Source organism: Schistocerca serialis, chromosome 7 (genome assembly GCF_023864345.2).
Source record: "Schistocerca serialis cubense isolate TAMUIC-IGC-003099 chromosome 7, iqSchSeri2.2, whole genome shotgun sequence".
NCBI classification, from domain to species: Eukaryota; Metazoa; Arthropoda; class Insecta; order Orthoptera; family Acrididae; genus Schistocerca; species Schistocerca serialis.
The window spans coordinates 37349805-37362063 of record NC_064644.1 but is presented as its reverse complement, the minus strand read 5'-3'; the positions used below and the strand labels follow the sequence as shown (position 1 = coordinate 37362063).

The 12259-nt window shown below is 47.8% G+C and overlaps 1 protein-coding gene across 1 annotated transcript in view; it reads left to right on the top strand.

The window, feature by feature from the left end:
- LOC126412620 (homeobox protein CDX-1-like) overlaps positions 1-11650 on the top strand; it is a 75613-nt gene extending 63963 nt beyond the window's left edge. Inside the window, exon 3 of the mRNA XM_050082290.1 lies at positions 11408-11650. Within this exon, the coding sequence (XP_049938247.1) occupies positions 11408-11650 (243 nt within the window). The remainder of the gene's footprint in view (positions 1-11407) is intronic.
- Positions 11651-12259: the final 609 nt, after the last annotated feature.

Genomic DNA, 12259 nt, shown 5'->3' with positions numbered 1-12259 from the left:
TGTACTGTAGTAACAATTGCACTGTTTCACTTAATCGTTGGAAAGTCTTGGGAGCATAGTGTGATCCGGATGCCTTCTACGTGGATATTTGGCCCTGTACAACCATTCCACTTCTCTGCTGCTTCAATTTGCTTGCCTATACATGAAAATCAAGTCTGCAAGTTCCGTCAGACTCCATTTGGTTAGGGCTAATCGACGTTAGTACTTCAACTTGTAGACACAAACTGAAGTCTACTACAGAACAGACATTTTACACCAAGATTACTCATGCCAGTACCCAGAGCCACATTCGCATTGGATTACTTGAGCTTGTAGCTGTGCTGGTCGGGGTTGTCTACTGACAATCTTAGCAGCAGCAACAACAGTACTGGTACATGTATTCGACAGCCAGAGCTATCAGGTCGTTTTTTGCTTATAACTTTCGACTCGTTCGTTTCCGGACTAGGATCTGTTATCTCAAATGAAATCTACATTTCTCCCTCATCCCTGAATGTTTGCAACATCATCAGGGGTCACCCTGTATAAGCTTCCGTGCGCTGTGGTGAGGTGAGAGCGTCAGCTGTGAGGTCACCGATCACAGTAGCCACCGTGTGTTCCGGTGACTGTGGCGCACACCGCAGCGACGTCATTCGGACTTTCACCCGCTGTCGTAAGACACACAAGTTTGAAAATCTGTCTCGCACCAGTCGTCGGTGGACGAAACGCCGGCTGGTGAGTGCTACCTGAACATTGTGTGACTTAGGTGCTCTCAGGAGGATCTGACCGAGCTGCAAGCTCCCTCTGTAGAGGCATCTGGGGTAGTCCAGCTGTGGCAATACAGACAGAACGCATTCGTCTCCAAACCACCAATTTGGCCGTCTAGGTGGCCATTACGAGCCACAGCCAAGGCCCCAGCACAGTTGGGCGGGAAGACCTGGGATGGAATGTGGATCAGCCTCTTCACCTTTCACCGATGGGTGGAGAACTTCTGTGACGCTGGATAACTATTTGGAAGGGTCATGTTTTGGGCCGCCTTCACGTACGGATGTCGAGCGCATCGCTGTCGAGGGTAATATGGGAGCTGTGGAGTATCGCGGCAGGACCTTCTGTTTCCTGTCCCACTGCCAACATTTTGGCGATCAATTCGAGACAGCAGCGCCCGACAACACCGCACTCACAATGCGAACACCTCCCTACAGATGCAGAAACCAGAAAGGAGTGGCCCGCGGCGCCTGCCTACACGAATGCGACTGGGCGCGCCTGGAAACAAATTGCGTTGTGAGCGTGTGTGTGTGGGGGGGGGGGGGGGAGGGGGGGGGGTGGCGTCCTCCTCATACGCTAGATGGCCTCAGGACAGCTCACGGGACAGGCTATGAATATTCACAAACAGATTTTTCTAAACAACACAAGGGGCAACTCGCGTTTTGCGATAATAGAACGAATTGCAAGCAGTTGTACGACCTCCCAGTTAATATATGGCTTTTGGAGGACAGCAAACTGATTATAGTTTTTTGTCCGTAGAGCCTGCAGCATCGAGTAATTCGAAATACGACCTTTAAAAAAATAAGGAATCAATTCCAGTAGCTGTAATGTAATCTTTATTGGATTGTACACTCCTGGAAATTGAAATAAGAACACCGTGAATTCATTGTCCCAGGAAGGGGAAACTTTATTGACACATTCCTGGGGTCAGATACATCACATGATCACACTGACAGAACCACAGGCACATCAACAGAGCATGCACAATGTCGGCACTAGTACAGTGTATATCCACCTTTCGCAGCAATGCAGGCTGCTATTCTCCCATGGAGACGATCGTAGAGATGCTGGATGTAGTCCTGTGGAACGGCTTGCCATGCCATTTCCACCTGGCGCCTCAGTTGGACCAGCGTTCGTGCTGGACGTGCAGACCGCGTGAGACGACGCTTCACCCAGTCCCAAACATGCTCGATGGGGGACAGATCCGGAGATCTTGCTGGCCAGGGTAGTTGACTTACACCTTCTAGAGCACGTTGGGTGGCACGGGATACATGCGGACGTGCATTGTCCTGTTGGAACAGCAAGTTCCCTTGCCGGTCTAGGAATGGTAGAACGATGGGTTCGATGACGGTTTGGATGTACCGTGCACTATTCAGTGTCCCCTCGACGATCACCAGTGGTGTACGGCCAGTGTAGGAGATCGCTCCCCACACCATGATGCCGGGTGTTGGCCCTGTGTGCCTCGGTCGTATGCAGTCCTGATTGTGGCGCTCACCTGCACGGCGCCAAACACGCATACGACCATCATTGGCACCAAGGCAGAAGCGACTCTCATCGCTGAAGACGACACGTCTCCATTCGTCCCTCCATTCACGCCTGTCGCGACACCACTGGAGGCGGGCTGCACGATGTTGGGGCGTGAGCGGAAGACGGCCTAACGGTGTCCGAGACCGTAGCCCAGCTTCATAGAGACGGTTGCGAATAGTCCTCGCCGATACCCCAGGAGCAACAGTGTCCCTAATTTGCTGGGAAGTGGCGGTGCGGTCCCCTACGGCACTGCGTAGGATCCTACGGTCTTGGCGTGCATCCGTGCGTCGCTGCGGTCCGGTCCCAGGTCGACGGGCACGTGCACCTTCCGCCGACCACTGGCGACAACATCGATGTACTGTGGAGACCTCACGCCCCACGTGTTGAGCAATTCGGTGGTACGTCCACCCGGCCTCCCGCATGCCCACTATACGCCCTCGCTCAAAGTCCGTCAACTGCACATACGGTTCACGTCCACGCTGTCGCGGCATGCTACCAGTGTTAAAGACTGCGATGGAGCTCCGTATGCCACGGCAAACTGGCTGACACTGACGGCGGCGGTGCACAAATGCTGCGCAGCTAGCGCCATTCGACGGCCAACACCGCGGTTCCTGGTGTGTCCGCTGTGCCGTGCGTGTGATCATTGCTTGTACAGCCCTCTCGCAGTGTCCGGAGCAAGGATGGTGGGTCTGACACACCGGTGTCAATGTGTTCTTTTTTCCATTTCCAGGAGTGTATATAGAGGTTTCTGCACACAAAGGTTGCCTGTTTCGGCTTGCAAAGCCATTTTCAAGTGCACCTGCGGGTGTTGTGAACAATGAATGTAATTTACGTCTCACTTATGATCAACAACTGATTTTTATAGATTAAATTTTTGCTGACGTCTAGGTGGAGTTGACGGCCATGTGGAATCCGGGGTGAGCTGTTTGTTATGAAATAATATTATTATAATCACGCAGTTTTCTGTAATGTAAAATGTTTCGTGGTAACTGCTTCACAGCTATTTAACATTTGGTATCCTTAGATGCTGTATGTTTACAAATTTTTCGCCTTTGGGAGTCGCGGATGATGTCTTTGTTTCATAGATTTTATTGGTTAAGATTTTTTGTGTATGTATTATCTGTGATTTTATACGTCCATCCTTTCCCGTGGTTGAAAATTTCAATAAAATTTTGGGCTTCTGTTTCAGGTCAGTTTGTTCATTAAGTAAGCCGATCAGGAAATTCTCGTTTGTATGTATATATCTAATTCTTCCAATACATTCATAATACGCCACTTAGATATTTTGTGTAAAATTTGCACAGTGTTTTCAACGTGTTCTGCCTTGTGGTTTTCATTTTTAAGATGTAGGCGGTTAGTTGATTGATTACTTTCACCTGCTCTCGTATATTCTTTGAATCTAATGTTGTTTCCTCCTGCTTGGCTGCTGTAGAATTTCGCACAATTTTCATAATAAATTTTGTTAACTCCGGGGCTCGAAAATTCTGACATTTTGGCTTTCCCGGATCGAATTCGTATTTTCAGATTACTGGTCGTGGTAATGCTAACTTTACATTTATCTTATGTAAAACTTCGTTCATTTTATTCGTTAAGTGGCCAGATAATTTGATGGCACGTATGTTATTTTTGTTTTAGTAGTAGGTTCTTTTTTTCAGTGTTATATCCTTATGTGTGGTTTGTATTTTAAGTTTTGTCTGTTGGTTAAACATCTAAGCACTACATTATTTAAATTTAATGAAGCCCTGTGTCTGTCTTCTCACTGGTTTGAAACCATAACCGATAATTCTCTTTCGGTAAATGCTGAGGAGACGTGAACGGAAATCATGTAAGATATATTTTTTAATTGTTTGGTGACTTTATCACTTGCTTTTTAATCGTGTATTGTCACTTGTCGAGAGCATTTTTTCCTCAAAAATATTTGTCATTGTTCATTTTCTTTGAATATCTGTAATAAATATATTTTTAGAATATGAATTATCCTTGCAGAATCGGTAATGCATTGAATGTATCTCGAGGAACACTTTTTATCCAGTCATGTGATCTTCTCTTCTCTCATTACCACGCCACCGAGCGTTTCGGACTTTTGATCTAGATACAAAGTCAGTTATTAATTAAACGCCTTTTCACAAACATTGCCGAAAAATTGAACTGAAGGTTATTTGTCGGCACTAGATTAAGAGCAGATATCGAGTTACGTGTTAACTGTATCTGAAAAACATAATCTACAGCAATATATTAATTAGTTTTTACCGATGTGGAAGCTTTTTTCACTTAGTGGAATGAATGAATAAATCAAACTAAACGCAAAACTAGAAGCAAATGAGTATAAATTTTTCAAACAACCGACTGAATAGAGTCAGTTCATTCATTTGTACAGCGGTAGGCACTTTCTTGTAGAAAGGGTGTTCTTATTCCGCTCTGCGGTATCACAACACTCTGTAAAATGTTGCCACTTATTAACATTCTCCTGACAATTTTATTAATACTCCACTTTCAGTTACATGATAATAAACGGCATCGTAAAACAATATTTACGTAACAATAACTAATGTCTCTGTGACTTTATCTTTAAAAAGGTTTATCACGCACCATGATTAGTTAACGTTTTGTACAAGCCAAAACACGAAAAATAATGTTAAAGTAGCACAATTACAAAAACCACTGAAGCTCTATGTAACAAGACATAAAAAACTTTTTAAGTGTTAGAGAACCGTCACCACAGGAGAAGGTACCGTCCGACGTACAGGGTAGTTATAACTGAACTTTCACTAGTTGGTAGGGTCCCCATGAAAAACTTCGTGGAAACATTTGTAAGGACATACAAAAGAGAAAAAACGGATAAACCATGGAAAGAATCAGATCTTAATGTCCACATGAGAAGGTAAAATTTGTTAATCGCGTACCACGTTTGCGTTCTACGTTACAAACGTTGCTCAGTGTGACGCCCATCTGCATCCGTGACATTCAGGAACGTCACTACAGATACCATTTCTCAGTCGTTCGCAGCATTCTGCGAACGGTGCACCGTGGAATGTTCAGCTGTCGTAACACAGCTCGTGCGCTGCCTGAAGACGGGACATTGCGTCCACCATTCTCAGCCGTGGACACTAACTTCCTCAACATTTTTTGGCGCAATTGGCCGTCGGTCTCACCTAGAAGCAGTTCCCAAATCGCCAGTTAATTCGAACTTCCGAATCATGTTCTTCAGCGCCGCTGCGGAATGAGAACCTCTGCATACTCTTTTAATGCATCAATACTCGCGAAGAGTAGCTGCAGTACTGCTGTTGTTTCTTTACGAGTAAAGCCCTGCCCAAGTCGTCCTGATTCGTGTTAACTGCAACTGTAATGCACGCTGATTTATGTTTCGATCCTACGTCGCCGAACGGCCAATCTTGACAGTAACAGTAGTAACCTGAAGCACACAGTCTGAACATACGGTAAGTAGTTTCCGTGTACATTGGCTCAAATAGCGAACGTTTAATTATAAGCACCCTGTACGTGAAGGCATCGTATCTTTCTGTACAGTGATGAGCCGCTACGGCTGGCGCTGCGGTGGAGAAGCGGTGCAGAGACGAATGCGGAGTCGGTCTAGCGACTACACGGGCTGCATGTGGGGAAATGCTACATAAAGGGCAGTCCGTTATGGCCCAACGACGATCCAATCTCGATGATCCCGTACCCACTGCAATCCTAACTGACTTTGGGCCAAAATGAGAATATGTAGTGGCATTCTGCTGCGGGGAGCCGTGTTCTGTAAGGTGCGCTGAACGCTACTTGTGTCTTCAGCAGCAACGCACTTTGTCGTCGGATAAGCAGCAGGCAGCCGCCTATCCTGCTTCACAGAGCGGGCGAGTCTCCGACCCCCCCCCCGTCGTGTGATTCTTCTTCTTCTTCCGTGTCCGGATGCACCAATTATATCTTCCCTTCCCAGAAATTAGCAACGTAGATTGCTTTGTCATTGACTTTCAAAATATCATCTTTAGTGCATGTCATAGACATATCTGGGCAGATCAGTAGGTGGTCCAAGTCCTGTATTGCTCCACATTCACACCTGTCGCCATCACTGTAACCCCATTTAAATAGGTTTGATTTGCACCCAGTTACTCCAGTGCGCAGCCGGTTTAATGACCTCCAAGTTGTAAAAGGTAGTTGAAATCCTGCAGATCCCTCCTCAAGTAGATCCATTGTGGAGTGTGGCACCATTTCTTCCCAAAGAGATAGCCGCCTTGCGGCGGGTTTGGTGACGAGCTCTTCAGTAGTTTCAATGAAACTCCTGCGGGATTTCAGCCGGACACGTTGTTTTCGGTGCATATGCAACGGGTGTCGAGGATCATTCTTTTGTTTTGATCTTTCGATCTCGGCGGCTACTTGTCTGCGGATAGTGGGTGGTGCTATGCCTATGATGGGGTAAATGATGTCTGTGGGAGTTGGTTTGAGGCATCCTGTGGCAATACGTACAGTTTCGTTTACGGCGACGTCAACTTGCTTAGTGTGAGCAGAGTTCCTCCAAACTGGCGCCGCATATTCCGCTGCTGAGATACTCAGCACCAGACCCGTGGTGCGCAAAACATGTGGTTGAGCTCCCCACGATGAACCTGTTAGCTTCCGCAGTATGTTGTTCCTGGCACAGACCTTTTTTTTAGTGTTGTGACAGTGCTGCTTAAAAGTAAGTGCTCTGTCCAATGTTACTCCCAGGTATTTTGGGCTGTTTGTATGTTTCAGCTCTTCCCCTTGCCACATGACTCGGAGTTTCCAAAAAAATGGCTCTGAGCACTATGGGACTCAACTGCTGAGGTCATTAGTCCCCTAGAACTTAGAACTAGTTAAACCTAACTAACCTAAGGACATCACAAACATCCATGCCCGAGGCAGGATTCGAACCTGCGACCGTAGCGGTCTTGCGGTTCCAGACCTCGGAGTTTCCGTTTGGCTTGTTTGTTCCTAAGATGGAAGGCGGATACTTGAGACTTACTAGGGTTTGGTTTGAGATTATTGCCGTCGTAATAGGTAGCAAGTTCTGTTAAGGCTCCTGTGAGATTCTCCTCCACTTGTTCAAAGGTTTTATCCTGTGTGGCCACTGCTGCATCATCAGCATATATGAACATTCGTGTCCGGCGGCTGATGGGAAGATCATTGGTATAGATGTTAAATAATATTGGAGCCAAGACACTACCCTGTGCAAGTCCATTTTTCTGTGTCCTCCAACGGCTGTTTTTAGATTGTAAGGTTACATAGTAGCGTCTGTTTTGTAGCAGACATTGCACGAACATAGAAAGGGTGTAGTCCTTAGTGACATTATACACTTTCTGGGTAAGCAACTTATGGTTAACTGTGTCATATGCAGCACTGAGATCCAGGAATGCGACCCCAGTTACTTCTCCTCTCTGATAGCCGTCTTCGATGTACTGTGTGAGATTAAGAATTTGGCCACAGCATGATTTTCCTGGTCGGAATCCAGCTTGTTCGTTAATGAGGGCTTTGTCCACATAATCAGCTATGCGTTTGAGGACCATTCGCTCCAGCACTTTAAATAAATGACAAAGCAGTGATACAGGCAGGAAATTTTTAGCTTCAGCTGGGTCTTTCCCTGGTTTTAGTAATGCAATAACCCGAGCTTTCCTCCACAGTTTAGGAATTTGCATTGTTGTAATACAGTTATTCATTAGCTCTAGGATCCATGCTTGTACTCCCGGTCCAAAATGTTTAATTTGCTCAGATCTCAGATCGTCGAGGCCAGCAGCCTTATTGTTTTTCAAATCATTGATGGCATCTTGTAGCTCCTGAATGAAGAACGGGCGAGCTAGGAAGCTAATCTCCTCGTTCAATTTTCTTTTAATTTTGCCATTCCTGATCTTCCTTTTAGTTTTTCCGTTCATGAGTAGTTGGTGAGCTATCTGATCGGGTGTAACTTCACTGTAATTTGGTTGTGGTTCTGTTGGGTCGTTGTTGAGACTTTTGACCAGTTTCCATGCCTTCCTACTGCTGTGCTTCATGTCCGTCTCTTGTAGGAGGTTGCACCACTTTTCCTTTCTCGCTTCGGAGATACCAGACATCAGTGCCTCACCTGCCTGGATCGTTTCCTCTGAGAAGGGGTCCTTATTGTATAGTTCTTCATACTTTTTCAGAGCTTCCTTGCTGCTACCATTTAGTCCAGCGATATACTGGGTGCGGCACCCTCTAGGTATGCGCCGTCGAGAGATTTTCTTGACGAGGTCTATGAAAGTTTCATATGATTGTATCTCTGGTTTAATTTCCAAGATCTCCTTATCAAGGTCCTCTGTAAAAAGTTCCCAATGAGCTTTTTTGAAATTGAAGCGTCTCTTAAAGGGCATTACATCTGGTTTGATTACTGCAGTAATGCAGCAAGTTATTGCTCTGTGTTGCGATCTTGGAATTGGATCCTCGATTTGCTTTACAGTTTGCAGGGATACCTTTTCGGAGACAAAGATGTTATCTGGATTAAATCCTCGTTTCCATCTTCCGCTGTTAAATGATGCAGGCAACTTTGGGTCATGTATCAATTTCAGTTTAGCCTGGTCTGCCCAGGTCTCCAGCATTTCGCCATCGTCATTTGTCTCTTTATAACCCCATGCGAGACCGTGACAGTTAATATCTCCTAGTACAACTTTAATGTTTTTTGAATGGAAATTTCCAGGCTCCGTAAATTTAAACCTCGCACTGGGTGGTTTGTACACGGATGTTACAGTACATGAATGTAGCTCAATAGTTAAAATTTCTATATTTTTTTCGCAGGTCAGAGCACAGGAGCGTACGTCTAAGTTCGGTTTCACAAATATAGCACTTCCGTACCTTTCGTGTGGTCTCTCGAGAACTAATTTCATGCCCTGTATTTTTGGTCTATGGCTAGTTGGTGCTCTGTGTGTTTCTTGTAGCACTAAAACGTCACAGTTATTTCGTTTGCACATGTCAGATAATAAAATTTCTTTATTTACAGATAAGCCTTCAATATTGCAGGAAGTTGTCACTAGTGATGGTCTTGATAAAGGCCTTTTTTGAGTCTCTTCGGAGAGTTTTGTCATCTTTGGTTTTGGTGCTCCGGTGTTTGCAGGATTGGCCGACTAGGTCGTTTCCAGGGGACGCCCGATTGCTTGTTGTTCGAGTGGTGAACGCAATCTTCGTGGAGGCTCCTGCAGTGTGATGACACTTGATGTTACAGGCCAACCGCCTTAACGCAGTGGTAACGGCTCCCGCTGATCACCGAAGTTAAGCGCTGCCGCGTTGGGCTAGCACTCGGATCAGTTACCACTGGCAAGCGGGGTGCAGTCAATCCTTATGAGGCAAACTGAGGAGCTACTTGATTGAGAAGTAGCGGCGCCGGTCTCGTAAACTGGCATACGGCCGGGAGAGCGGTGTGCTGACCACATGTCCCTCCACATCGCATCCAGAGACGCCTGTGGTCTGAGGATGGCACGGCGGCCGGTCGGTACCGTTGGTCCTTCATGGCCTGTTTGGGCGGATTTTACTTTATTTCACCGCCATCTTCAGATCATAAAATATTCTGATGTAATATCAACGTCAAGACTTTATGTCTTCAGTTGACAAAGTTGTGTGATGAGGTGAGGACGACTGACATCTAATCGCCCAATAGTGGTTGCGCCCTCTTTCAACCACTTTGCATAGATACTCTGGAGAGTGGTATGAGGAGCACAGAAGTTAACTCACGTTGCCGTCGAGGCCACATTCTCCCGGTCTGAAACACGAATTCAACACATCTGGGATGCTAGCGGGCGCCGGCCCCGCGCCCACGAAATCTCGGTTCGTATTTTGTGGGAAAAGAGTGACCTGCGCGAAAACTTCTGGTGCCACATAGTCTGGAAACGTACCGAGGACTTTTCGCACCATTGCCCGCAAATGTATTGTTGTCTTGTGTTCCAAAGGTGGACCAACACGCTACTGCGCGGCTTGCAGTACCTGAGAGCGCTCTACAACCCAGTGGGATCCGTGTGTAAATGCGGGCCAGATTTAAATGTATGCAGTTATTGTTACCGTCGACTGTTATTGCATTTATTTCCTGAGCATCTACTACAGTTCCTGGAAAAAAAATAAAAATTAATAAATCCTATTGGAATCAACCGGAGCTGCGTGTTAATGAGGGAATATTTTTCCATCACACGTTACAATAAAAAATAAGGGGACAATAATATGCCCATTGTATTGATAATTATCTCAGGGTTTCTTTTCTTACGGTTCAGTAGAAGATCAGAGACAAACAGTACATTGACAGGGGTACATTTATGACAGTGGCTTATCGGGCGACATGTCAGCACAGAGGCAATGCATACTGTCCGTGTGTGGCAGCACAGGGGTGGTGGCGGGTTCCATGCCAGGATGGTCTAGGATTCTCCCTCCCCTGCTGTGCCCTACCTCTCATTCGTGGATTCTTCACAGCTCCGAAGGGTTTATTTATTTATTTGAGATCAACTATTAATGCTGCTCTGTAGTGACCCCTATTCCCAAACTACATGCACTCGCCAAGAGAGTTCCCCTTAAAAACATTCCTTAATATTTATATCGAGATACGCTCAGTTTCTCCGATACCTGAAAATCGTGGCGCATCTCATCGATTGATCGGTTTGTAAGTTCTGCCTGCGAAGCGGCCTCTCCGTACTGGTCTGTATCCCCGCAGCGGAAGCACAGGGGCCGGCCGCGGTGGTCTCGCGGTTCTAGGCGCGCAGTCCGGAACCGTGCGACTGCTACGGTCGCAGGTTCGAATCCTGCCTCGGGCATGGATGTGTTTGATGACCTTAGGTTAGTTAGGTTTAAGTAGTTCTAAGTTCTAGGGGACTGATAACCACAGCAGTTGAGTCCCATAGTGCTCAGAGCCATTTGAACCATTTTTGAAGCACAGGGCAGGTATCTTCCGGCGCCTCCTGCAGCGTCTTCCACGGTTCCTGTGGCTTTGGGCGAAAAGAGGGCTCCCCTGACTAATACGCTGTAGTTGAAATTTGACACACTCGTTTCAATGGGTGGACGGCCTCGTTCTTTGAAGGTCGTGTCCCCCGTTGAGCCCCAGCCTCCCATACCGTTTTCTCGATTACTGTGCACTTCTTACTCTTTAATCGTACGATATCGGAGGATCGGACGCAGAAATAGCGTGTGCGTTTGACGCCTGTTGCAGGTGAAGATCTGGTTCCAGAACCGGCGCGCCAAGGAGCGCAAGCAGGTGAAGAAGCGCGAGGAGCTGCTGCACAAGGAGAAGATGGAGGCGGTGCAGCAGCTGCACGCGGCGCAGCAGCAGCCGCCCCCGCAGCCGCCCCCGCAGCAGCCGCCGCCGCAGCAGCAGCAGCCGGTGCAGGTGCAGGTGCAGGTGCCGCCCCCGCACTGCCACGCGCACGCCCACGCGCTGGCGCCCGTCATGTGACAGCCGCCTCCCTGGGCGGCGCCGGCCACCGCCGCCCCCTCCGCCTCCGCCGCCGCCGCCGACGCGGCCGTCCTGTGACGCGAGGCCGCCGCCCCCAGCGACGAGGACGCGGCAGCTCGGCTCGGCGACGTCGACCACCCCAGCTGGGCACCGCCACTGCTCTAGTGGATAGCCGGGCGCCTCTCCGGCTGGGACAGTGTGTGATCGACCACGACGCGGGATCAAACTGACGCGGAGACTACGGTAGACCTGCTGCCGGCCTGCCACCTGACCCACCACTGGCGAGTCACACAGCAACTGTGACACAGAACACAAGTGACTCCTCTGCTGAGTCCGGTTTGTCTCGTTCGTCCATTAATTTTGGACCCGTTGACGGCACCACTACCGGTCCCGGGAACTGCCCGCGTGCCCAGTGGATCGGGCAGCAGAAGCTTTGCGACTGTCTATTAGTGGCTGTCCTAGAACACCGGACGTAGCCTCCAGATTCTCCAGCAGACTGGCCAGTGAATCGGCAGAGCAGCTTGTCCAGCAACCTGTACAGCTTGTGACAACCTGGCACGACACAACGTTCTGTGTGACGATTAGAGGAGAGGAATCGTATCACAACTA